Source organism: Balaenoptera ricei, chromosome 14 (genome assembly GCF_028023285.1).
Source record: "Balaenoptera ricei isolate mBalRic1 chromosome 14, mBalRic1.hap2, whole genome shotgun sequence".
Classification (NCBI taxonomy): domain Eukaryota; kingdom Metazoa; phylum Chordata; class Mammalia; order Artiodactyla; family Balaenopteridae; genus Balaenoptera; species Balaenoptera ricei.
In genome coordinates, this window is record NC_082652.1 from 26,807,290 (window position 1) to 26,833,417 (window position 26,128).

General features: G+C 49.6%; 1 protein-coding gene across 1 annotated transcript in view; it reads right to left on the reverse strand.

The window, feature by feature from the left end:
* UBE2L3 (ubiquitin conjugating enzyme E2 L3) overlaps positions 1 to 25,783 on the reverse strand; it is a 44,151-nt gene extending 18,368 nt beyond the window's left edge. Inside the window, exons 1-2 of the mRNA XM_059894347.1 lie at positions 25,732 to 25,783; positions 12,249 to 12,344 (exon numbers count right to left, since the gene is read on the reverse strand). Coding sequence (XP_059750330.1) covers positions 12,249 to 12,344; positions 25,732 to 25,758 — 123 coding nt within the window. The 5' untranslated portion in view covers positions 25,759 to 25,783. The remainder of the gene's footprint in view (positions 1 to 12,248; positions 12,345 to 25,731) is intronic.
* Between the last annotated feature and the right edge of the window lie 345 nt (positions 25,784 to 26,128).

Here is a 26,128-nt window from a genome sequence, read left to right on the forward strand (position 1 = left end):
CGTGTGCCACAACTACTAAAGCCTGTGCACCTAGAGCCCTGCTCCACAACAAGAGAAGCCACCGCAATGAGGAGCCCTAGCACCACAACGAGGAGTAGCCCCCACTCAGTGCAACTAGAGAAAACCTGCGTGGAGCAACGAAGACCCAATGCAGCCAAAAATAAATAAATAAATAAATAATTTTTTTAAAAAAGAAGAAGAAGAAGAAGAAGGTGAGGGACTTCCCTGGTGGTACAGTGGTTAAGACTCCACACTCCCACTGCAGGGGGAGCGGGTTCGAGCCCTGGTCAAGGAACTAAGATCCCACATGCTGTGTGGCATGGCCAGAAAAAAATTAAAAAAAAAAAAAATGAAGGCATAATTAAGATATTCCCAGATAAAAAAAATCTAAAAGAGAAAGAGGGAATGAATTCATCACTAGTAGATGTTCTGTAAAGGAAATACAAAAGGGAGTCTTCAGGCTAAACAAAAAGATACTAGACAGTAACTTGAAGTCATAAAAAGAAATTTAAAAAAATGGTTAAGAAACTATACAAGATAATATAAAACCCAACATTATTGGTTATTATACTTTGGGTTTGTAACTTCTCTTTGTGACAGTAACAATATAAGAGGGGCTGGGTAATGGAAATATATAGGACCAGAGTGTTTGTAACTACTGAAATTAAGTTGGTATTATTCAAAGCAGGTTGTTAAAAGATTAAGATGTTAATTGTAATCCCCAAGGTAACCTCTAAGAAAATAACTAACAGGCATACAGAAAAGAAAAGAAGAATGGAATCAAAATAATACGCTACAAAAAAATCAACTAAATACCCAAAAAAGGCAATAATGGAAGAATTTAGGAACAAAATGCACACATGACATCCAGAAAACAAATAGATAACAGAAGCAAATACTTTCTTATCAGTAATTACTTGAAATGTGAATGAAATAAACTCTCCACTTAAAAGACGGAATTGCCAGAATGGATAAGAAAACACAATCCACCCATATGCTGCCTATAAGAGATTCACTTTACATACAAAGACACAAAGAGATTAGAAGTAAATGACGGAAAAAGTACAAGACACAAAGGACATTATATATTGGTAAAAGGTTCAATCCATCAAGAAGATATGACAATTATACATCTATATGCAACTAACAAATTATGAACCAAAACACACGAAGTAAAAATTGATGGCACTGAAGGGAGAAATATGTTATAAACTAATAGTTGGAGATTTCAATACCCCACTTTCAATACCAGAACAAGACAGAAGATCAACAAATATCTTTCTGACCACTATGGAATACAACTAGAAATCAATAATGGAAGGAAAGCTGGAAAACTCACAAGTATGAGGAAATTAAACACTCTTAAACAACCAATTGGTCAAAAAGGAAATCACATGGGAAATTAGAAAATACCTTGAGATGATAAACACAAGACATCAAAACTTAAGGATGCAGCAAAAGTAGTGCCCAGAGGAAAATTTACAGCTGTAAATGCCTACAACAAAAAAGAAGGATCTCAAATCAATAATCTAACTGAATACCTTAAAAAATGAGAAGAGAACAAACTGAACCCAAAACCAGAAGAAAGAAGTAAGTAGTAACAATTACAGAGGAGATAAACAGTGAAGGAAAAAAATAGAGAAAAAAAAATCAATGAAAACAAGTTGGTTCTTTGAAGAGATCAACAAAAGTGACAAACTTTTAGCTAGACTAAGGAAAAAAGAGAGGAAATCCATATTACTAAAATCAGAAATGAAAGTGGGAACATTACATTTATTATAGAAATAAAAAGTGATTACAAGAGAATACTATGAACAGTTGTACACCAAAAAATTGGATAACCTAGATGAAATGGACAAATTCATAGAAACACACAATCTACTGAAACTGAATTGAGAAAAAATCTAAATAGACCTATAAGTAGTAAAGAAACTGAATCAGTAATCCAGTAATCAAAAACCTCTCAACAAAATAATGTTCTGAATTGGATGGCTTTTCTTGGTGAATTCTACCAAACATTAAAAAAATTAACACCAATCATTCTTGAACTCTTCCAAAAAACTGAAGAGGTGGGAACACTTTCTAACTCATTCTACAAGTCTAGCATAACCCTGATATCAGAGTCAAAGACACTATTAGAAAAGTATATGAATTTTGATGCAAAAATCCTCAACAAAATACTAGCAAACTGAAATTCAGCAGCATATTAAAAGGATCATACACCATGACCAAGTAGGATTTATCCCAGGTATGCGAGGATAGTTCAACATACAAAAATCAATCAACACACCATGTTAATAGAATGAAGAAGGAAAAAAGATCATCTCAATTGATGCAGAAAAGCATTTGACAAAATCTAACACACTTTTGTGATGAAAACACTCAATAAACTAGGAACAGAAAGAAATTCCAACATGAAAAAAGCCTACAGCCAACATGAAAAGCCTACAGCCAACGTCACACTGAATGGTGAAAGTCTGAAAGCTTTTCTCCTAAAATTAGTAACAAGACAAGGATGCCGACATTTTTTATTTTTATTTTTTGGCTGCACTGTACAGCTTGTGGGATCTTAGTTCCCCAACCAAGGATCAAACTTGGGCCCCGGCAGTGAAAGCCCCGAGTCCTAATCACTGGACTGCCAGGGTATTCCCAAGGATGCCCACTTTTTTTTTTTTGGCTGCGTCAGGTCTTAGTTGTGGCACGCAGGATCTTTTGTTGCGGCACATGGGCTCTGTAGTTTGCAGCACGCAGGCTCTCTAGTCGAGGTGCGTGGGCTCGGTAGTTGTGGCACACGTGCTTAGCTGCCCCGCGGCATGTGGGATCTTAGTTCCCCGACCACGGATCGAACCCGCGTCCCCTGCACTGGAAGGCAGATTCTTTACCACTGGACCATCAGGGAAGTCCCAAGAATGCCCACTTTTGCCACTTGTATTCAATACAATATTTGGTAGTTCTAGCCAGGGCAATCAGGCAAGAAAAAGAAATAAAAGGCATCCAGATTGGAAAGGGAGAAACAAAACTACCTCTATTCAGAGATGAACTGATCTCATATGTAGAAAACTAAAGATTACTCATACACAAACTGTTTAAAAAAATGAATTTAGCAACGTTCCTGGATACAAAATCAACACGCCAGTATCAGTTGCATTTCTATACACTAACAGTGAACAACAATGAATCCGAAAACGAAATTAAGGAAACAATTCCACTTACAGTAACACTGAAGAGTAAAATATCTAGGAATAAATTTAACCGAGGTGGCTGTTACAGACTGAATGTCTATGTCCCCTCCGAATTCTTATATTGAAGCCCTAACCCCAGTGTGGCTAGAGAATAAGGAAGTAATTAAGGTTAAATGATGTCACAGGGTAGAGTCCTGAACTGACAGCATTAGTATCCTAAAAAGAAGAGAGCTCCCAGGACTCCCCTGGTGGTCCAGTGGTTAAGACTCCATGCTTTCACTGCTAAGGGCACAGGTTCAATCCCTGGTCGGGGAACTAAGATCCTGTAGGCTGCGTGGCACAGCCAAAAATAAAGAAAGAGAGCACCCTTGCTCTCTCTCCCCGTGCACTGAGAAAAGGCCACATGAGGACACAACAAGAAGGCTATGGAGGAGTCCTCATCAGAAACCAACCGAATTTTTTAAATGTTTGGTAGAGTTCACCAAGAAAAGTCATCCAATTCAGAACTTTACTTTGTTGGGAGGTTTTTGATTACCGATTACTGCCAGACTTTGATCTGGGACTTCTGGCCTCCAGAACTGTGAGAAAATTGAATTCTGTTGTTTCAAGTGACCCAGGCTATGATTTTGTTTTGGTTTTGTTTTTTCATCCTGAGCTGAAAAATATAGAGGTGTAAAACTTGTACACCAAAAATTATAAAACACTGCTGAAAGAAGTTAAAGAAAACCTAAATAATGGAAAGACATCTTGGGTTCCTGGACTGCAAGTCTTACTATTATAAAGATGACAATACTACACAGAGTGATCTAAAGATTCAATATAATCTCTATCAAAACGTCAATAATTTTTTTTTCAAATGGAAAAACCCATCCTAAAATTCATATGGGATCTCAAGGTGTTACTGAACCAAACTTAGGTCTGTTGGCCCACGCTCAGTAAAACCAATCTACTGACACTGAGTTGTGGTGAAGGAAAGTGCAGGATGCCAAGCAAGGAGTCCAGGGCAGCTAGTGCTCAAAATACCCGAACTCCCCAATGGGTTTCAGCAAAGCATTTTTAAAGGCCAGGTGAGGGAGGGAAGTCCCAGGGTATGTAATCAACTTGTGCACAATTCTGATTGGTTGATGGTGAGGTAACAGGGTAGTGTCACAGGGGTTAACATTATCAATCCTTAGGCGCCAGTACGTCTGGGAGCTACCTACTCATGGTCATCAAGTAGTTAATTTCTTCCATTTGGTGGTGGTTTTAGCAACTGTAAAACAACTCAAGAAATGTACATCAGATACTTTTATCTAGGTACTTCAGGGAGGAGCTAAAGCAGAGGATATGGGGGAGGGGTCTGTTCCGGGAAGGCCCCATAGGGTCCTGCTCAGTTACACAGGGGCCCTGAATAGTCAAAACAATCTCGAAAAAGATCACAGTTGGAGAACTCACATTTCCTGATTTCAAAAACTTACTACAAAGTGACAGTAATCAAAACAGTGTGATACTGGCATAAGGACAGACATTCAGACCAATAGAACAGAACTGAAGGACATCGCTGGTGGCGCAGTGGATAAGACTCCATGTTCCCAATGCAGGGGGCCCGGGTTTGACCCCAGTCAGGGAACTAGATACCACACGCATGCCACAACTAAAGAGCCCATGAGCCACAACTAAGGAGCCCTGGAGCCGCAACTAAGGAGCCCACTTGCCTCAACTAAAGGAGCCCACGTGCCGCAACTAAGGAGCCTGAGAGCTGCAACTAAGGAGCCCACCTGCCGCAACTAAGACCCAGTGCAACCAAATAAATAAATAAATATAAAAAGGAACAGAATTGAGAGTCCAGAATTAAACCCTCACATATATGTTCTATTATTTTTTTAAATTTTTATTGGAGTATAGTTGATTTACAATGTTGTGTTAGTTTCTGCTGTACAGCAAAGTGAATCAGTTATATGTATATCCAGTCTTTTTTAGATTCTTTCCCCATACAGGCCATTACAGAGTACTGAGTAGAGTTCCCTGTGCTACACTGTAGATCCTTATTAGTTATCTAGCTCTATTAATTTTTGACAAGGATGCCAGAATCATTCAATGGGAAAAAGCAGTCTTTTCGACAAATGGTCCTGGGAAAATTGTACATCCACATGCAATAGAATGAAGTTGGACCCTTGCCCTATACCATTTTTAAAAACTCAAAATGGAACAGAGCTAAGTTCAAGAGTTAAGACTATAAAAATTCTCAGAAGAAAACAGGGCAAAACCTGCATGACCTTGGATTTGGCAACGGTTTCTCAAATATGGCACTGAAAGCACAGGCAACAGTAGAAAAAATAGATAAAATGGACTTCATGAGTATTAAAAACTTCGTGCATCAAAGGACACAGTCAAGAGAGTAAAAAGACAACCAAATGAATGGGAAAAAATATCTGCAAATTATATATCTAGTAAGGGTTTAATATGTAGAATATATAACGAACTCCTTTAACTCAAAGACAAAGAGACAAACAACCCAACTCAGAATGTGTATAGCAGCTTTATTCAGAACTGCCAAAATTTGGAAGCAATCAAAATGTCCTTCAGGAGGTGAATGGATAAACAAACTGTGTACATTCAGACAACAGAATATTATTTGGTGCTAAAAAGAAATGAGCTATCAAAACACGACGAAATCTTAATTGCACATTACTAAACGAAAGAAGCCAATCTGAAAAGCTGCTGTATGATTCCAACCATACAACAGTCTTGAACGTACAAACTATGAATACAGTTAAAAAAAAAAATCAGTACTTGCCAGGGGTGGGGAAGGATTGAACAAACAGAGCACGTAGGATCTGAGGCAGTGAAACTACTCTATATGATACTCTAATGGTGGATACGTGTCATTATACGTTGTTCAAACTCACAGAATGTACAACACCAAGAGTGACTCCGATGTAAACTGTGCCCTTTAGGTGATTATGGTGTGGCAACATAGGTTCATCAGTTATAACAAATGCCCGGCTCTGGTGGGGGATGTTGATAATGGGGGAGACTATGTGGGGGAGGGGGGGAGGGGTATACCTGAAATATCTGTCCTTCCTCTTAATTTTGCTGCAAACCTAACACTGCTCTTAAAAAAAAAAGTCTTTAAAGGATTTCCCTGGTGGTGCAGTGGTTAAGAATCCACCTGCCAATGCAGGGTACACGGGTTCGAGCCCTCCAGGAAGATCCCACATGCTGCAGAGCAACCAAGCCTGTGCGCCACAACTACTGAGCCTGTGCTCTAGAGCCTGCGAGCCACAACTACTGAGGCCGTGTGCCACAACTACTGAAGCCCACACGCCTAGAGCCTATGCTCCACAACAAAGAGAAGCCACCACAATGAGAAGCCCGCGCACTGCAATGAAGAGTAGCCCCCACTCTCCATAACCAGAGAAAGCTCGCGAGCAGCAATGAAGACCCAATGCAGCCAAAAATAAATAAATAAATATATAAATAAAATTTTTAAAAAAAGAGGGGGTTTAAAGAACTTTAGACATTCCCCCAAAGATATACAAATGGCCAATAAAAACATGAAGCAATGCTCAACATCCTTAATCACGAGGAAAATGCAAATCAAAACCACCATGAGATACCAATTCACATCTACTAGAATGGTTATAACTTAAAAAAAAAAAAGGAAAATAATTGTTGGTGAGGATGTGGAAAAACTGGAATCCTTGTGCACTGCTGGTGGGAATGTAAGATGGTGCAGCCACTGTGGAAATCAGTCTGGCAGCTCCTCAAAGAGTTAAACACAGAGTTACCATGTGATCCACAAATTCCACTTCTACATATATACCCCGAAAAACTGAAGATGGGGACTCAGGCAGATACCTGCATACCAACGCTCACAGCAGCATCACCCACAACAGCCAAAGGTGCAAACGAGCCTAGCGCCCATCAACAGATGGATAAACAAAAGGTGGTGTACACTGGGACATCCCTGGCGGTCCAGGGGTTAAGACTCCACACTCCCACTGCAGGGTGCACGGGTTCGATCCCTGATCAGGAAACTAAGATCCTGCATGCTGCAAGGCGAGGCCAAAAAAAAAAAAAAAAAAAAAAAAAAAAAAAAAAGGTGGTGTAGACATACAAAAGAAAATTATTCATCCATAAAAATGATGTTCTGATACATGGTATGATGTACATGAACCTTGAAAAAATCATGCTGAGTGAAATAAGCCAGATAAAAAAGGACAAATTTTATATGATTCATTTATGTGAAATATCTACAATAAGCAAATTCACTGACATAGAGAGTAGATTAGGGAGTACTAGGGGTTGGGGGACAGGAGAGCGGAGAGTTATTACTTCATGGCTACAGAATTTCTGTTTGAGTGATAAGTTTTGGAAATACAGTGATTGATGATGGCTGCAAAACATTTTGACTGTAATTAATGTCACTGAATTGTACACTTAAAAAGTACTATAGGGCTTCCCTGGTGGCACAGTGGTTGAGAATCTGCCTGCCAACGCAGGGGACACGGGTTCGAGCCCTGGTCTGGGAAGATCCCACATGCCACGGAGCAACTAGGCCCGTGAGCCACAACTACTGAGCCTGCGCGTCTGGAGCCTGTGCTCCGCAACAAGAGAGGCCGCGACAGTGAGAGGCCTGCGCACTGCCATGAAGAGTGGCCCCCGCTCGCCGCAACTAGAGAAAGCCCTCGCACAGAAACGAAGACCCAACACAGCCATAAATAAATAAATTAATAATTAAAAATTTTAAAAAAATAAAAAATAAAAGTACTATAGGGCTTCCCTGGTGGCGCAGTGGTTGAGAGTCTGCCTGCCAATGCAGGGAACGCGGGTTTGAGCCCTGGTCCGGGAAGATCCCACATGCCACGGAGCAGCTGGGCCCGTGAGCCACAATTACTAAGCCTGCATGTCTGGAGCCCATGCTCTGCAACAAGAGAGGCCGCGATAGTGAGAGGCCCGCGCACCGCGATGAAGAGTGGCCCCCACTCGCTGCAACTGGAGAAAGCCCTTGCACAGAAACGAAGACCCAACGCAGCCAAAAATAAATAAAGAAATAAAATTAAAAAAAAAAAACTTTAAAAAGTACTATAATGGCAAATTTTATGTCATATATATTTTACCACAATAAAAAAAATTGATGAAGCAAAATTTTTAAATTTTTTAAAAGAGAAACTTTAAAATTAGGAATTTTGAATAAACAAAATTTAAAAGAAAACCCTAAGCTGAAAATTATTTGTCCCAGATACAAAGGATTAATACACAGAATTCCTGCAATTCGACAAACATACTAAAACCTTATTAGATAATAGACTGTAGAGACATAAACAGTCAATAAATAAGTGAAAAAACCTTCAACTGCAAAAGCAAAATTTTAAATGCAAATTACTATGGTCCGAATGTTTGTGTCCCCCCAAATTCCTATGTCAAAACCTACCGCCCCAGACTTCCCTGGTGGCGCAGTGGCTAAGAGTCTGCCTGCCAATGCAGGGGACACGGGTTCAAGGCCTGGTTAGGGAAGATCCCACATGCCGCAAAGCAACTAAGCCCGTGAGCCACAAATACTGAAGCCCGCACACCTAGAGCCCGTGCTCCACAACAAGAGAAGGCACCACAATGAAAAGCCTACGCACCACAACAAAGAGTAGCCCCCACTCACCACAACCAGAGAAAGCCCGCGTGCAGCAACGAAGACCCAACACAGCCAGAAAAAAAAAAAAAACCTACCCCCCCAAGGTGATGGTGTGGGGAGGTGGGGCCTCTGGGAGGGGATTAGACCACCAGGGCAGAGCCCTCACAAATGGGACTGGTGCCCCTTCTGCCATGCGAGGAACAGCCTGTGACTCGTGAGAAGAGGGCCCTCACCCAACTAGCACTGATCTCAGACCTCCAGCTTCCAGGACTGTGAGAAATAAATTTCTGTTGTTTATAAGCTCAGCTGTCTAGTATTTTGTTATACAACAGCCCAAATGGGACAAAGACACAAATCAAGCTGAGAACTTCTGCACCTATCAAACTGACAAGAATTTCTTTCTGCGTGTTATTTCATGGACCCTCTGTTAGATATGGGCAAACAGCGTTCCAGAGAGCCCCGGAGTGAGACTAAGCATTTAACATGTGCACTTACTGAACTTTTACAACAGCCAGAAGGGAAGCGCTCTTTTTAGCGGTGAGGACGCTTGGACTAACTGTGTAGCTGGCCCAAGATCACTGCCCCTCCAGTCAGGGGCAGGGCTGGGGCTCTCCCCTTGGGCAGCGGGACCCCACAGGCTGGGTGCTGAAGTATGTGCCACTCAGAACCCCCTTTAAAAATGCTCAGCAACCTCCACGACAGCCAAGGACACGTGTGGGCACCTGTGCAGACAGCACCCGTAGGAGTATAAACTAGCACAACCTTTCTGGAGAATAATCTGGCAACATATATAGCCCTACAGATGGTTTTTCCTTATACATAGTACAACCCTGATCCTAATGGAATATATAATACAGAATACTGTATCTTAAGATCAGAATCTAAAATAAACAAAGATGACTATATTGTACACCTATAACTTATAAAACATGGGTTATTGGATAGTTAGTAAAACTTATGTTCATGAAGAGTTTCAAGGCAACGACCAAATAATGATAAAATTATGGCATCATTATGACATTAGCAACTGGCCCATTAAAGGGGGTGTGAGCACCCAGTTAGGGGTGGACACGCCCACTGGGAGAGAAGCCTGAAGAAAGTTCACCACTAGGCCCCTGTTCCTGAAGGGGAGGTGCCAAAAACTCACTAAACTGATTCTTCATAATGGGATTATGGGATTCTTTTCTTCCTTAGACCTTACATCTGAATTTTAAATGGAAAAATGTTATATAAAAACAAGTGTTTAAAGGGAATCAACCTGAACTGCCATGGTAACGATGAAGTGCCCCCGCCGTCACCCCCTGGGGTCTGGGCCTGCCCACTCTCTGAACTGCAACCAGGGTGGATTTGCCACGTGGCTTCCCCAGGACCAGCAAGCACCCTACTGTAAAGGCCCACTTCCCGGGGGCCACATCTTTATCAGCCTGGCCCTGCTTTCACTCCAGCTGGATGGACCCCAGGTGAGTTTGGGGAGAAGACCCCCTGCTGACCCAGCCCCTACAGAGCAGGAAGACCTGAGGCCCAGGTGTGGGGTACTAGTGGGGACCCTGGACAGAGTAGTTGCCAACTGCTTCCTTGACACTCTCCTCACGCCAACCCAGGGGACCAGGCCGTGTTCACAGGAAGGAAGCCAGAGAAGTAGGAAGAGGCAGCGTGAGCAGGGCAAGAGGAGCCCTGGCCATAGCCCTGTCTCCAGGCACAGCTTCCCCAGATGCTCCAGACACTGCCTGGAGCCTTGGCCCAGGCCACTGGGACTCTACCAGCCATCTCCACCCGGGGCTCAATGAGAAGTCGCCCGTTCCACAGGCTCTGCCGATGCGACGCCAGGGAGGTGCCTGCCAGACAGCCACCTACCCTTGGAGTCGGCCACTGAGCTCCCATGGTAGGCTGCCCAGCCTTACCGCTTAAAACTGTCCCGGTCGTTCTTATCATTTTTCAGAAGATCCACATCTTAACTATTCACCTATTTTATCAGTAGGAAACAAAATCTCAATTAGGAAAGTGCCAGGGGTCAGATGGTCTTGGGCATCCTTCCACGCAACATCTAATAGGTCCCCACGGTGGGCAAGGGCTGGGGGCAAAACTAGGCGGGACGCTGCCAGGTTTATAATTTTCGGTGTGCACTGAAACACTACAAAGCATATCTTTCCTTAGTTATCCAAACGATTATAAAAATAAACTACAAATCCAATATTTGCTGTTCACGTTCCAGGGACTGTTAAAGAAGCATGACCTAGAACCAGTGTCAAGAAGGAAGCATCTCCGGTCAGCATGCTCTCTGCTTGGCTCTGGCAAAGTGACCCATCTCTTCGTAATGAGAGATTTTACACCAGGCGGCGGCAGGGGTGGGGGGCGCGGGGGGAGGGGGGGAGGCACTGGGCAGGGGGGATGAAAGGAGGCGGCAGGGGGTGGGAAGAACAGGAAGGAACGGGGATCACTGGCACGGAGGGTCTCTGTCGCAAGCCGGGGACACGGAAGGCACATGACGCCCAAGTAAGGCTGCCTCCGGCAAGCGGGCAGGAGCAGAGGCCAAGACGCACCCCTCCACGTCCAGCAAGAACCCAGTGACCTGACACTGGATGAAGCAAGGTCCCCAAGAGACAAAACAGAGCGAGACAAAGGCGAGAGGCTGGACAAGAGCCATGGCTAAGAGTTGAGAGGAAGTGGCAGGACAGGAGTGAGGACCTCAGGGCCGGGGCTGGACCTGCCGAGCCGAGGCTAAGGACGTGGGCCAGGTGCTGCCAGAAGCAGTTCTGGGAGGACAGGAAAACTGGGGTCAGTTTCCCCACTCAGCTGGAGTCAGCTCGGGACAAGCCTCTGGAGGGGGAGATGAAGAGCTGCAGAAAGAGCAGATGCGGAATCCAGAGGGCAGGGAGGCCACAGGAAGCCGCGGTGAGGAGGGGGCCCAAGCGCCCAAAGGAAGTCTGGGCGACAGGGAGTGGGGCGTGGGGGCAGATGCCCCAGAGAAATACTGGGGGCCACTAGGCAAAGGGACTTGAGACCAATGGGAGGCACAGACTGGAGGGTCCCAAGAATAAAACCTGGAACACAGGTATCCAGAGGGTTAGAGACACAGACGCAAACCCAGGCAGGAGAGCAAAGAGAAGACATGGATGGAAACACCCGCTACCTCCCAAGAGAGGTCGGAGAAAGCGGCCCGTCTGGACAAACGCGGCCAGGCAGAGAGAAGCCAGGGAAGAGCAGGAGCACAGACACACGTCCTTTCCGGGCCGACCCCCACAGGCCCGGAAGGCTCGGACCCCAGAATGTCAGGAGACCAGAGCCCACATGGGCTCCCCTTCACGGCCCTGCCCTGTGAGCCTCCGCGACAGCCTCCTCGGGCACCTGCTGGCCGCCTATAGTCAGAGCCGCCTTGGGAGCAGAGAGAGAAGCCCGCAGCACACACATCAGCGTAAAGAATAATCTGGTAAGAAGTGGAGGTGTTCAATACTCACAGGAACAATAAGCCCTTGCCAAGTCAATAAATTAGCTTCATCAACCTGGATGTTACGGAAGTTTTTCATCCCACATTTGCGGATTTCTTCAAGCTCCTGTTGATTGACAAAGCATAAAGGGGTGTCAAATAGGGGAAAGCACCACACGTTAGATCCCTCCTGACTCCCTCAAATTAAACCGAGTGCCGACACCACCACCAAGGCCATCTCAGAGCGTGGCTGGATGCCCTGGCCTGGTTAAAAGGCCTGGAGCCGCGGTGGCCCCCTTGACCCGTACCCCAGACCAAGACAAGCACCCACCTCGGTGAACCCACAGCCCCAGTGGACGATCCCCTCCCCTATGGGCTGTCCCCACGCAGCAGGGGCACAGGCCAGGTGCTGCAGACCTGACTCCTTCCAACCCAGATCTATGAAGCGCTGCCTCCGTGTAAAGGTGAATGGAACTGGGGAAGAGAAGCAAACAAACCCACAGTTTTCCACCCAACGCCGGAGTGCAGTTTCAGAAGGGCTCTCCCTCCACAGGGCACATGACTGGGGCACGACGACCCAGGCTGGGGGTGGAGGGGGGGTGGGGGAGGATGGAAACCTTCACTAAGCCTAGGTTTCCTCTGCTGCAAAAGAAGGGCATTGAGACCCAAAGATGTAGACAAGGAGGGGGAACCATGCTATGAGCAAGAGAACGCCTTGCAAACATATGAGGGGTTGTTATCATACAAATGCCACTTCATCCATAAAGCACGGCCGGCCAGGCGACAGCAGGGCCCTGTCCCGTCTCTAGCCTAGAATTGTCTATCACTTGTTTTTCAACCCTGCACTAGCCTGACACTTCCCACCGCTTCCCCGACAACTCGAGTGACCATCCAACAGGCGTTACGGCCCAAGCCACCCACTGCACACCCACCCGCCCACCCGGGTCCCCCATGCTCCTCCATCCTCAGAGCCTAGAGTGAGGCGCTCCCCCACCACACCCCGACCCGGCTCTCGTCCACGACACAACAGCATCCTCCGCATCTCCTGGATGCCTCTCTCTGCGACCCCACAGCACCACCCGGCCCAGCCCTGCCTCCTCCACGGGGCCCACAGGATGGCGTCCCACAGCCCGGGCTTCCTCCTCGCTGGTCCGGCCCACGCAGCCCTCTAGAACCAGGAAGCCCCTTCATGTTTGGTGCCGTGGCGCAGGATGGCACGGAGGCTCTGAACCAGCCCCCCCATCCTCTGCGCCCCACATTCCCATCAAACGGCTAGTGTACAAGGCACCTTGGGGGATACGAGATAAGGAAGGAGAGTCCCGAGAAAGGGGGCTGAGCCGATGTTACAGGTGTGCCTGGCACGGGGCAGGATGAGGAGGACAGCACGTCAAGTGACCGCACAGAGGAGACAGGTGGGACACGCTGCTGCTTGGTGGCAGGGGCCAGGCTGAGTCTCTTCCCACAGGGAAGACTGCTGCTTGCCAGCCCTAGCTGCCCACCACAATCGTCGGCCTGGGCCCCAGGCCCAGAAACTCTGGTCTAGCAGGTGTAGGGTGGAGAGAAATGGGGATTTTTAGCAAGCTGCACAGTGAGAGGATGAGTTCCATTTCTAAACAATGCTCAGCTTCCATGAGGAAGATGCTAGTGGCCATGGCCCCAGCAGTGGGGGAAGGGGTGGCCTGGCCCCTCTTCCTGAGCCCACAGGACGGGAAACATGGAACCTGAGAGACCACCTGACCTGCCAGCTGTCAGCTAGTCCTCCTACTAATAATGCCCAGGGCTCATCAGAAAGGCTCCCCTGGGGATTATGAAGCCTGGGCAGATTCAGGAAGGGGAAGAAACAAATCTCACACCCACACTCCCACTCTGGTCCACTCCCCAAACAAAACGTAAGCTCCAAAAGAGGAGGCGCACAGCAGGGGTCAGGAAGCCCAGGAGCCCATGGTCACACGCAAATACAGTATCTGCTTAGTGATCAGGTGAGTGATCAGATGGGAAGCAGGGGATTGGAGAGGGGCGAGGCTCTGGGGTAAACAGGGCTATCTATGTGCTGTGACCTTCCGGGCCTTGGCTCAAAGCACTAGAGTAAGATTCTTGTCTAGAAAACAGAAGAGACCACGTCCCGTAGCGCTGAGTCCTACCAAGCTAAAAAATGTTTAAACCAAATACAGACAGGAAAAAATTCCAAATAGAATTGTGAAATTAGACAGTCAAAAAAGAAGAAACAGGGACTTCCCTGGTGGTCCAGTGGTTAAGACTCCATGCTACCACTGCAGGGGGCACGGGTTCAATCCCTGGTCGGGAAGATCCTGCATCCCGCATGCTGTGCAACAAGGCCAAAAAATTAAAAAAAAAAAAATAATAATAAGAAAGAAGAAACAACAGAGAATAGATTCAATATTCATAGGACAAAATAAATTTTAAAATAATCTATAAATATACTTTACAGCTTCAGAAATCCACACACTAACAACACGAGGTACGGGTAATAAACACAAGAAAGTACATTTCAAAGGAAATTACAAAAACGTGGCAGGTAGGACTGTCCACCGTAACACGGCAGTGAGAAACAACCTTGCTCAAGAAACAGGGAGGAGGAGTGGGCGTGTTGGCAGGGGTGCAGGGCGGGCAACTATCATGCTCTGATATCAAGAGACACAGGAAGAAAGACGGGAGCCGCTCGGTGTGAGGAGGACAGCACCCCTGCCCCCCACCCTGCCCACCCCACCCGCAGGAGAAGACGGTGATACTGTGACAGCAGAGCTAGGAGGCTTGGGAAACCCAGAGCACGGTTACCGGGTAAGCTCAAGTCACCTCGCTGTCAAGTGACGCTCAGCAAAGATGACGAGGCAGGCGCCTTTGCACAGTTCTAACCAACAAGAAGTGGGTATAAGGCAGAAGTAAGAGAAACCAAGACAAACAAGCCGGCCATCCGGTCCTGTCATCTCCAGGGAATGCCAGGCAGCCCCTGGGAGTTTCTCAACAGGGTGGCACTAAGCCCTGCCCACTAGATGCCAGGCCTGTGACACTGCTCCGCCCAGCTTCCCAACGCCCTCCAGAGCCGAGCTGCTGAGAACCACTGACACTCTTGGGGGCCGGGACGCTGAAAGTCCTGAGTTGCACAAGACAGTCCCGCAGACATGAACCGTTCAGCCCGAAATGCCAATCACGCCTCCACCGAGAACAAGCTGAAGACCGACTCAAGTCATTCAGAGAAGAGACGGGGGTTTCCCTGGTGGCACAGCGGTTAAGAATCCGCCTGCCAATGCAGGGGGCATGGGTTCGAACCCTGATCTGGGAAGATCCCACATGCCGCGGAGCAACTACGCCTGTGCGCCACAACTACTGAGTCTGCGCTCTAGAGCCCACGAGCCACAACTACTGAAGCCCACGCGCCTAGAGCCTGTGCTCTGCGACAAGAGAAGCCACCACAATGAGAAGCCCGCGGACCACAACCAAGAGAAAGCCCACGTGCAGCAACAAAGACCCAATGCAGCCAAAAATAAATAAATTAAATAAATTTATAGAAAAAAGAAAATAGACGGGTTCATCTGAAGGCCTGACAAACCCTCCAGTGTGACTGCAGCCTGTAACTGAAGATGAAGAATGAGGGAAGGAATGGCAAGGAGGCCACATCGATTCAGAGTTGGAACGTCTGACGGATGGTGGGAGAAAGAGGGGCCCAGCTCCAGAACAGAGTTGGGAAGACCAAAGCCAAGAACCACAGGGACTGACAAAACATGCCCCACAAAACTCTGTGACAGTTCTGCGAGAGCAGTCGGGTCAGCTGCTTCAGGTGGATGGGATGATGCTGACAGGCCGAGAGAGACACCGGGGAAGGAGAACCAGACACTCACATGTCCCCCTCCTGGTGGGGAGCGGGCTTCCTGGGCAGGGTGAGTGGCGAGGGAGAGAGAGGGCTGCACTCCTCAAAGCCCAGAGGGGGACCTCAGCACGTCGCCGACACTCCAGGCCAAAGCGTGGCATCGGGCACAAGCAACCACTGCCCGACAGCCCCGCGGGCACCAGCAGGGGACACGGCCCGGCCCCAGCAGGAGACTCGCTGGTCCCTGAGCAGAGACGGGGAGCAGGACACATTATACACAGCACACCCTCGTCTCACAATGCAGTGTACACATCTGAGCTGGGGAAGAATTAAAGTCTCTGTTTCTTTCCTTCTTTGATATTCGACTGTTTACAATCTCCCTGGGTAATCCTCACACACTGAGAAGCCCTCAGGGGCCAGTGGTTCCTAATCAGTGTGAGGCCATGGTCCTCTTTAAGAAATCCAGACATACTATGTGTAAAACAGGTAACAAACAAAGACCTATTGTATAACACAGGGAACTATACTCAGTATTTTATAAAAACCTATAAGAGAAAAGAATCTGGAAAAGAACATATATATATGTGTATGTATAACTGCATCACTGTGCCGTACACCTGAAACACAAAACGGTAAATCAACCATACTTCAACAACAAAAAAGAAAAATGAAAAATGAAATCCAGACAGACATACAGAGGAAAAATCAGCTGTCTGAGTCACGGCCGCTTCAGATGTCAAATCAATGCTATGGACGGCAAGTGTCAAGGTAGGGGACGCTGGTACAGTTTTAAAAAAAGGCATACTTAACATCATGGTGTAATTTCCTATTTGCTAAATGGAAAAAGGCACAATGAGCCCCTAAAGAACTACAGAAAGTAGAGCTGAAGGTCTTCCTGGCTGTTGAAGCTGGGTTAAGAGAGCGGAGTTGCTCTGGGGACCTGCGGGGGTGTGGGGGAGGCCTACAGCAGAGGCCAACAGCTTCACGGGAGAGGCTGACACCAGCCCTGAGGGAGGGGGAGGATGGACCCTGGGGCGGAGAGGAGAATAGGTGTCCCCGTGGGAGATGCAAGCAGAGCAGTAGAAGGAAGGAACCCCTGGGTGGTTAGGGAAGCAACAGGAACAGAGCTTGGCTGGAAAGGCTACTAATTCTGGCGACTCGGCCAGGGTGTGGGTCCCAGGCGCAGGGGGGAGTGAGGGGAGCCTGACTCCCGTGGACCCACAGACTGAGAACCTCCAGAGAGCACCAGGCACCTGGGCCAGGGGTCCCAGGCCACACTGAGGGGCACCCCTCCTTGAGAACAACCCAGCCTTCCAGCAAAGAAGAGACCAAGTCCCTGACTAACTCAGTGTCACTTCCACATCTGCAAACAAGCTCCTACCAGAGCAAAGGCCTCCCACCGGGCCAGGCACACAGAAGCAAGGCGAGGAGTCCCTCTGACAGCAACAAGTCTGCGCCGACAGAAACCCGGAAACCGGTCTGAACTTTTCTTAGAAGGTGCATGCTGTCTGTGACTTATATTGCTTATTCTACTGTTGAACCTTCTCTGCTGAACCTTCCTATGGGCGATAAAAGCAGAATATTTCAATCCCCAACCATTCTCTTCAACATTTATTTTATATATAATACACAGAAACAATATTTTGATTTGGTAGGTGGTTGCTTCAACAAATCATCAGTGGACCAGGAAGAGCAGAGGACTCTGGAGTCAGACAGGCCCAGGCTCAACCCAGCCCCACCCTTCACACCACCTGAAGCTCGAGTCTAGGAGTCTAGTCTTACGGTAGGAAGCTTACTCCACAGGGCCCTGCTGAGAATTACAAGAAATACTGGATGGTGCTGAAGCTGGCAGGAGGTACTCAATTAGGGTTTGGTTCATTCCCCTCCACAACTGTGTCACCACACTTCTTAAAATCTAAGAGTGTCAGGGCACCAACATACATACTCCATCTGTTCTATATAACAGGACATACACATGATATGACATTGGTGTTGACAGCCTATGACCAGAGCTCACGGGGCCTTAAATTAGAAATAAAGATGTTTACAGTTGTTAGCACAAAGCTTTCAGAAATGACTTGATCCAATTAAAAAGACAAAGAAGCATAAGACAGGGGCCTGCCAATGGCGCATCACACTCCCCTCCACAGGGCATTGTCACCTTCAAAATCCCAACAAAACAGAACAGGAGGAGGCATGCTAGGGAAGATGCGGGCCTTTGTGCAAGAGGCGCACACCCCACGTAGCCACGTGAACAGCAGGAGCCAGACCCCGAGTGAGAAGCAGAGACCAGAGCCTCACGATGCCCCTGAGGGGGGCCAGGCCGACCCCGTCAGCTTTATGTGACAGGAGGGAAGGCTGGAGAGAGGCTGAGAAGGGCCCAGTCACAGACAGACCTTGGACAGGCTAGGGCCAGGACTAGAGCCCGAGCCAGAGCCATTGTTCCGTGTCCAGCCACAGAACGGTGGGCAAGGGGGGCGGGGGCTCCCATTCCCTGGTCAGGATCCTGGGGGCTGGCGGCCCTGGAACTGCACTTTCCCAGACTCTCGATGACAAAAGGACGAACACACGCAGCCTTCACCTGAGCCCTCCATTTACGGCGAGTCACCCCGCGACTGTTTCTTCTGTGCCAGGAACACTTCTAGGCTCTCCCATCCAGGCAAAATGAAATCCAGCAGGTAGAGCCCAACGTTCAAGGGAAAGTACGAGATCCCTGTCAAATACCAGCCACGCAACTGGTGGGACGTTAATAATTTGAAAGAGCTACTTCCTGCTTGTGGGACTGTATCAAAGTGACTAATTTTGACAGAAATGCACTTTCCAAGCTTGCACAAAGGAACCAGTGGCAATGACGCTCAATTATGACCTTAATGTAATTCAGTACACTGTAAATCTAAACATAAGGCTTCAAAGCTCCAGGACATGAGTCTCTTATTTCAGTGACTGCTCAGTCAAGGGGCCCCCACCACCACGTCTCCACAGCGAGCCAGTGGCGTGCCAGCTATGTCACACTCAGTTACTGCCACGATGGACACACTCAGCGATGGTCCTCACTCTATGAGGGAGTGTCACTGTCCCTTTGGAGTAATCAGGACACTGAGGCTCAGGGCGAGGACACAGATGAGCCCGCGGCAGAGATGAGGATCTGAACCAGGTCTTGGAGAACTCAGCCACAGCATGCTGCTCCAGGGAGCAGGCCGCCCACGCACAGTCATGCTAACAGGACACGGCTGCAGGGGACACTCAGCGCTGCCCACACGCTCTGGCCCACTCTGCACGGTGGCCTCATTCCGGGATGCGCGTGTGCCTCCAACTGAACGGGGGTGGGCCTGGCACTCTGACCTGCATCACACACTCTGGAGTTCAGTACCCCGGGATGGGGACGGGGACAGTCAGGTGGACCACGCAGCGGATCCACCTGTAAAGTGGCTTTCCTGTGCTGAGTTTCCCAATGATTGGCACGTGGGGTGGGCGGGGGGTGGGGGCGCACACATTTACAGACCATCTCAGGAAGGGCTCAGGGGCCATCTGACTTCGGAGCTACAGCCACTGCCCAGCCCGCTCAGACAGGGAGCACCAGCAGAAGCACTGGACCTGATGCCAGTCCCTGCTTTGGCTGCACGTGTCCACTGGGCCAGGGGCTGTCCGGCACACTTCACCCCTTTGCTGAACTCGCTAGTGAGAAGCAGAAACAAAATCTGGCAAGATAAGGAGTACGGAAAACTCCAACTGATACAGGCCTGGAACTGTTCAAAACAGCACAAACCCCACCACCACCTAACCTGAGACGAACTCTACTCTCCATCCCGTCCCTTCTTACAAGCCCAAGGCAGCCGTATGAAAAGCAGGAGAGAAACCCTGAGAGCAGGGAGCACCTGGCTGGCCCCACCCGTGGGTGGTGGCCGGTGGGTGGTGGCCGGGCCTCAGCCTCCCGCCTGCCAGGGCCCTGCAGCTCTGGACGCTAGAGACTGCGGCCAGGGCCTGGAGGAGCTGGAGCAGGAGACCAAAGGCACAGCGTCCTTGACGGGACCGTCAGCCCAGCTCAGCAGCCTCATTGGCCCACACACTCAGCACAGGAAAACACACGGGTGAGATTCTGAGACACTGATTTTGAATTCAAGAGCTGTGTCATTTTGCTGGAAAAAGTAAACATCTTTAAACAAAGACACGTTCGCACAGCTGTCTCAGGAAACCTCTCACTAACCCTAAGGAACAGGTGACTTCAAGAGGCGGGAGGGCGTGTGGAGAGGGGGGCTTCCTGTCCTCTCTGCCCCAACCCACGACCCCCGAGGGCAGCACCATCTCCTCCAATCCCTCCCTCCCTCCCTCCCACCAGGCCACTCTCCTGGCTCCCGTGCTGACACCCACACTTAGTACATGCCAGGAGCTCTTCTGAGTGCTTGATATGTAGTAACTCAGTCTTCACACAGATGACATGACTAATGCACAGAGAGGTTAAGCAACTTGCCTGGGTTCACTCAACCAAGACGCGGAGGGTCAGGACACACGCTCCAGCACCTGAGCTCTTAATCGCTCTGCAGTATTCCACTCTCAATAGCTCTGCCCTGAATGGAAGACCCTTCCCTCCCCCTTTCTCCCGGGCGAGGGTGAGACTCACCCAAGCCCTCGAGAACACACAGGATGAGTCCGGACAGGAGACACATGCCAGCAGAGCCCTCACCAGCGAGTGGCCGCTTCTGGACGCCACACCTGGGGCTCCATTGGATCCTCAACTGAAAGCCACAGCGTCTCTCTGCCACCTGTCCTGAAACCCACCCGCGCTGGCCTCGTGAGGCCCCTTGTGGAGAGGCAGCTCTGCCAGCGGCCGAGCCGAGGGAGGGAGGGCGGGCTTGTCCTGGAGGGCCAGGCGCGGTGGGCACGCTGAGGAGGGTAAAACCAGGTCAGTTCCCAGTGCTTCTGGAAAGCGCCACAGGGGTGGCCTCCCTAAAATTCAAGAAGGGGACCGAGCAAGGTCAGAAGCACATGGCCAGGGGTTACTACATCTGTTCTGAAGGATGAAAGCTTCTCACCCTCACCAGCTGCCCGGTCAGCTACTAAAGCCCTGCTCAGAGTGAAGGGCCAGACCAAGTTCGGCCTCCTCCCGCCAGAGGGGCTTACCCGCCCCTCCTCACTCCTCAGCTGGCAGGCGTCCAGCACACACGGGCAGCCCAGGACTTTTGTTCTAGGCTGGGCCGTTCTTCTCCCTCCTTCAGCTCCTTGAGGGCACAGCCCAGAGGAGACCCCCCATGGAGTTGAGTCAAGGAGTCGCCCTGGTGCAGAGACGAGTCGGGTTGCCACCAGAGACCGGGGAGTGCAGAGCTCACGGGCCCAGGGGATCCCAGGGCAAGCGGGGGAGATGAGACTGACGAGCCCAACCCCGGACAGGACACGCTGAGGAGTGCGGGTCCTGCCCTACCGAACCTGGATCTGGTTTCTGGGGGCAAGGCCTGGGCGTGAGCACTTCTCTGCAATGCACTGCCGCTTAGGGATGACGTGGGAGTGAGGAGCTGACTGGGGACAAGCACAAAGAACCCACTGAGCGATCCCAGGCAGGTGTCCACCACAACAGGGACGGCCTGCATGAAGGGCATGGCAGCGGAGACGCAGAAATGACAGGCGGAGAAGGGAGATAAAGGCCTAGTTCAGCAGAATCTGGCAAGTGGCTCAATGTGGAAGGAAGGGGCGAGGCAGGTTCCCTCAGGTTCTTCCTTGGTGATGGAATAGACAAGTGGCCCATTAACTAAGGGAGGCAAGACAGACGTGGGGGCACAGGCGGGGCTCAGACCCGGAGGCCTGCAGGTCCTGCGCCATTCAAAGGAAACTCCTGAGGAGGGGCGGGGGGGTGGGGTGTGGGGGACGACCAGAGTCCAGGCCCAGGAGGGATGGCTTTGTGGTTCTAACTAAGCTTTAATTCCCATTTAATTGCATCAAAGAATAGAGAAGTTATCTCTTGAACATTTAGTGATACTTTCCAAGAGTGAGAATACTTTCAAGTGACCTGATGTAATAAAACACTAAATCAACAGCCTCTTAACTTAGAGTTGTAGCAAAATCAGAATAGGTCTACGTACCCTGAGACAAGTGTTTTTGTCCTCGTGTACACCTCAAGAAAAGGTTCCAATATTGCAATAATGAGCATACTCTCTTTCCCAGGGCCTGTCCCAATTATCTCTTAAGAGAGAAACATTTACAAAGAATATCATTAAGGGAGGCTAAAATAGTCCCAACTCACTGCCATGCATGAATTTAGGGTAAAAAATGCTGTGCTTTCCTCAAGTCCCAAAAACCCAGTGGATTCAGAACACTGACACCATCTGTAAAACTCCCCTCACACACGACACACCCACCAGACACACTCACCGTTCCTTGTGTTCATTACCCAACCTCAGGGAGTACTACACCTGCACTCAAGAGCAAACTAGTTCACTGCTTAGTACAATGAATTCCAAGGAATGAACTGTTATTTAGCAACTCCTCCTACTCATTCACATGTGATTATGGGCTGAAAGTACACCAATATGGAGCTCTGAGTGAGCAGTATTTAAATAGCATTAACAGGTTGCTACAAATCTCAATTCCTTATCTCAAGAGTTATGCCATAACTAATAAAACGTCACTCCTCTTTTAAATCTACAAATTTCCCCACGGAGAAAAGCCCTTCTGGGAAGATACCCAGCTGGAGAGCCCTTCCAGGAGATGTGTGCAATTGAGAGGCTAAAAAGAAATGAACAGACTGCAATCAATTTCCCTCAGCCACACCTACAGGTTTCACTTTTGTAGCTATTTCCCCTCCTGACTGAAGCAATGGTTACAATCTGGTGGTTGCCATCAATGCTGAATTAGCTGCTTGCAAATTAAAATGTATTTAATGTTTTATTAACATTGTAATTCCTAAAAAGTGTTCTGAAAAAGGCTAATCCTTTTGGCAATTGCTTTTTAAATTAAAGACTTTATCATATTCACTTTGCCTAAAATAACTTCTCAGCCTGATATATGCAAATCACTCTACTTTTAATAATGTATTTTACACTATCTGCAGATAGTCCATTGTTACAAAGAAATCTTTGACTCCAAGTGTCTCAGAAAATGGTTTTTGAGGAAATTTCCAGTTCTTTAAGATGCAATCCATTTGATTATTCAACATGTTTACTTTTCACCACTGAAAATCCCTTTTATTATCCAGCCCATGTACTGATCAACCTGATTCAATAAATTTTTTTTTAAATTAACCAGGCCTAAACACTGACTCTCAGAGCCAATGATTACCATCTTGTATCGAGCATCCCCTACTAAACTGAAAGAATCTCCAGCCAAGAGTCAGGAATCAACATACTCCTCCCTGCATCCTTGGAATAAGAAAGGAGGCCATGTGACAAGGGGCGTGGAACTTGGGATATGGAGCCAGGGAGATGTAGCATCTCATCTCTCCCCAGGATGGTCCGCTAAGCCTCACAACCTTCTGGTTGGTAAAATAAAGATGACAACACACTACCTTTCAGAATTATTGAAAACATAAAAAAAACTTACGTAAACGATCTAGCACTTAACAAGTACTCAGTTAATGTTACATATTTTTTCCTAAGCTCTAATTTTTTTGAAACACAAAAATAATTGAAAAACCATAGTAACTCCCCTCTCAGACCCCTGGGAGCCTGGGAGCCCCAAACTGGGTCAACTGGCCTAGACTAAGGGACACCAGGATGAATTAGGTCAAGATCCCTGCCCTTGAGGAACTCAGACCCTGGTAGGAAAGGCAAGTCTAACAAATCCGATTGTGACAAGTGCTCATAAAGAAAGTGCTGTGGTCACACAAAGGCGGAAACAACTCATTCTGATGGGGGAGGCGAGGCCTCAGAGTAGCTGGCCTCGGAGTTGAACCCAGGACTTCCCTGGAAGGGGATGAAAGGCGAGGGGAAGGCAGCTTTTCTCAGGGAGAGCAAACAGCGTGTGCAAAGGCCACCTAAGGGCCAGGGGCTCTCGGGTCAGACAGAACTAGTCACATCACAGCTCACTTTCTCCCTAGCTAGAAAACTGGGGCAAGCCAGCGATTCTCCCTGCATTCCATTTTCTCACCTACAAAATGGGAATAATAGGGTCTACTTCACAGGGAGGATTACACACCATCATGAACATGAAGTACGGAGCTGCACAAAGTCAAGGCTAAGGAAAATGGCAGTTACGGTGATTAGGTGCAAGAGTGAGAGTGAACCAAGGAGCAGGAGGTGTGGCTGAACAGATTACTTTCCAGCAGCCTAAGGGTGTTGCTGCCAGGAAGTTAGGATTAACTTCCGAGGGAGGTTAGGACAGGCGCATGAAAGGATTAAATATCTGCTTTAGAAAAAGAACTGTGGTGGCCAAGAAGGCGAGTCAGAGAAGGAGAGAACTCAGAAAGGCACCTGAGAGGTGAGGGTACGGATTCAAGTAATCTCGGTAAGGTTAGAGAAGAAATCAGGAACTCAAGAAACCTTTAAAGTAAAATCCGAAAGGCATCAAGGATGACTGCCTCTGAGAAGTAGAGTAGGGAAATAAATGAATAACAGTCTTCCCCTCCGGACGACTGTGTGGACGGTGGTGTCACTGACAGAGAAGAGAGAAGTCTGGACTCTGCTGACTCTTCTTTTGTGCCCACTTCCAATCGTCTTATGAAGTTCAAAGTCGTGTCTAGTCCTTAGGGAACAAAAGAAAGGAAACGTTCCCAGGGAGGGAGGGCCCGGAGGCTGGGACTCCAAACTCAACATCTGGCTCTCCGGAGCACTGCTCTGCCCAGGAGGAACCCCAGCCCTTTATCTCCCCCCAGGAAGCCAGCTCCTGGGCCCTTTTGATTTTCGGCCCGGTGCAGCCCGGCAGCACCACCGGCAGGGCGGCCGACTCGCAAACCTAGGCGAGATCGGCTCCGGGGGACGCCGGCAAACACACTCGAGAAAGGACTGGGCCCGGGTGGCATCTGTGCTCCTCACCCGGGGAGCCAGCGAGCAAGAATGCACCCCGCCGCGTTCAAGATACAAAGTACCAAGTTATTTTTATAAACTTTGGTCGGTTTTGACTCCCACCCCCACCCCCAAAATGGCACTTTGCTCCAGCAGGGCCCGGAGCGCGGATGACGAGGACCGGGCAGGAGGCCCGCGCCGCGGCTGGCCGCCCCCCGCCCTCCCGCTCCCCTGCAGCCCGGGGCCGAACTTGCCGCTGTGTGACTCTGCAGTCGCAGCGACAGTGTGCCGGCAGTCGCAGCGACAGTCTGCCGGCCCCCGCGCACCCCGATCGCCCGCGGCAGCCCGGCCTAACTTTCGCCCGCCGGCCCCCGCCCCGAGCCCCCCGCCCGCCCGCCCGGCCCGGCGGCTTCCAGCCCGGTGTGCTATGGCCCAGGGCGGGGCAGCTCCGCGGCGCGGGCTCTGCGCTCGGGCCTCCCGCGGGCGCCCGATGGGCCCCTCGCTGCCTCCGCCGCCGCGCGGAGGGAGCCCGCGGACCGGGCGGGGCAGCCGGACGGACGACGAAGGGCCGGGGCGGCGCGGCCTGGCGCTCCCTCCTGGGCTGCGGCCTAGCGGCCACCTTAGTCCCCTCATCGCACGGCCCTGGGCGGCGGCACCACGCGGGGCAGGGGGCGGCGGCGCCCCGAGGGGTCCGGGCGGCCGCGCGGCCCCGGCCGCCGCCGCTCCCCGGCCGCCCGCCGGCGCCGGAGAATGGTCTTTACCTTCATCAGCCTCCTGCTGGCCGCCATCTTGGCTCTGGTGCTGCTGCTGGCCCAGAATGCATCGCGGCGGCCGGCGCCGGAGCCCCCGCACTTCCTGGAGCGGGGGAGGGGCGGCGGCGCGGGCGGGCGAGGCGCCTACTGTGTGCGGGCGCGGTGTGGGCACGGCGCCGGGGCGCAGGGACCGGCGGGGACCCTGCCTTTGCGGGGCGCCCAGTGCGGTGGCACTGGGAAACAGGGCCTGGCACATAGTAGGTGCACAGTGATACTGGCCGCGGGAGATGGGTGAAGGGGCAGGATTATTTCAGGCACCAATCAGCGCCGAGGTGATGGGAAAGTGACTGTGGGAACCTGCTTTTCTCATGGGCGGGGGCGGGGGTCAGGGAGCCTCACTGAGGAA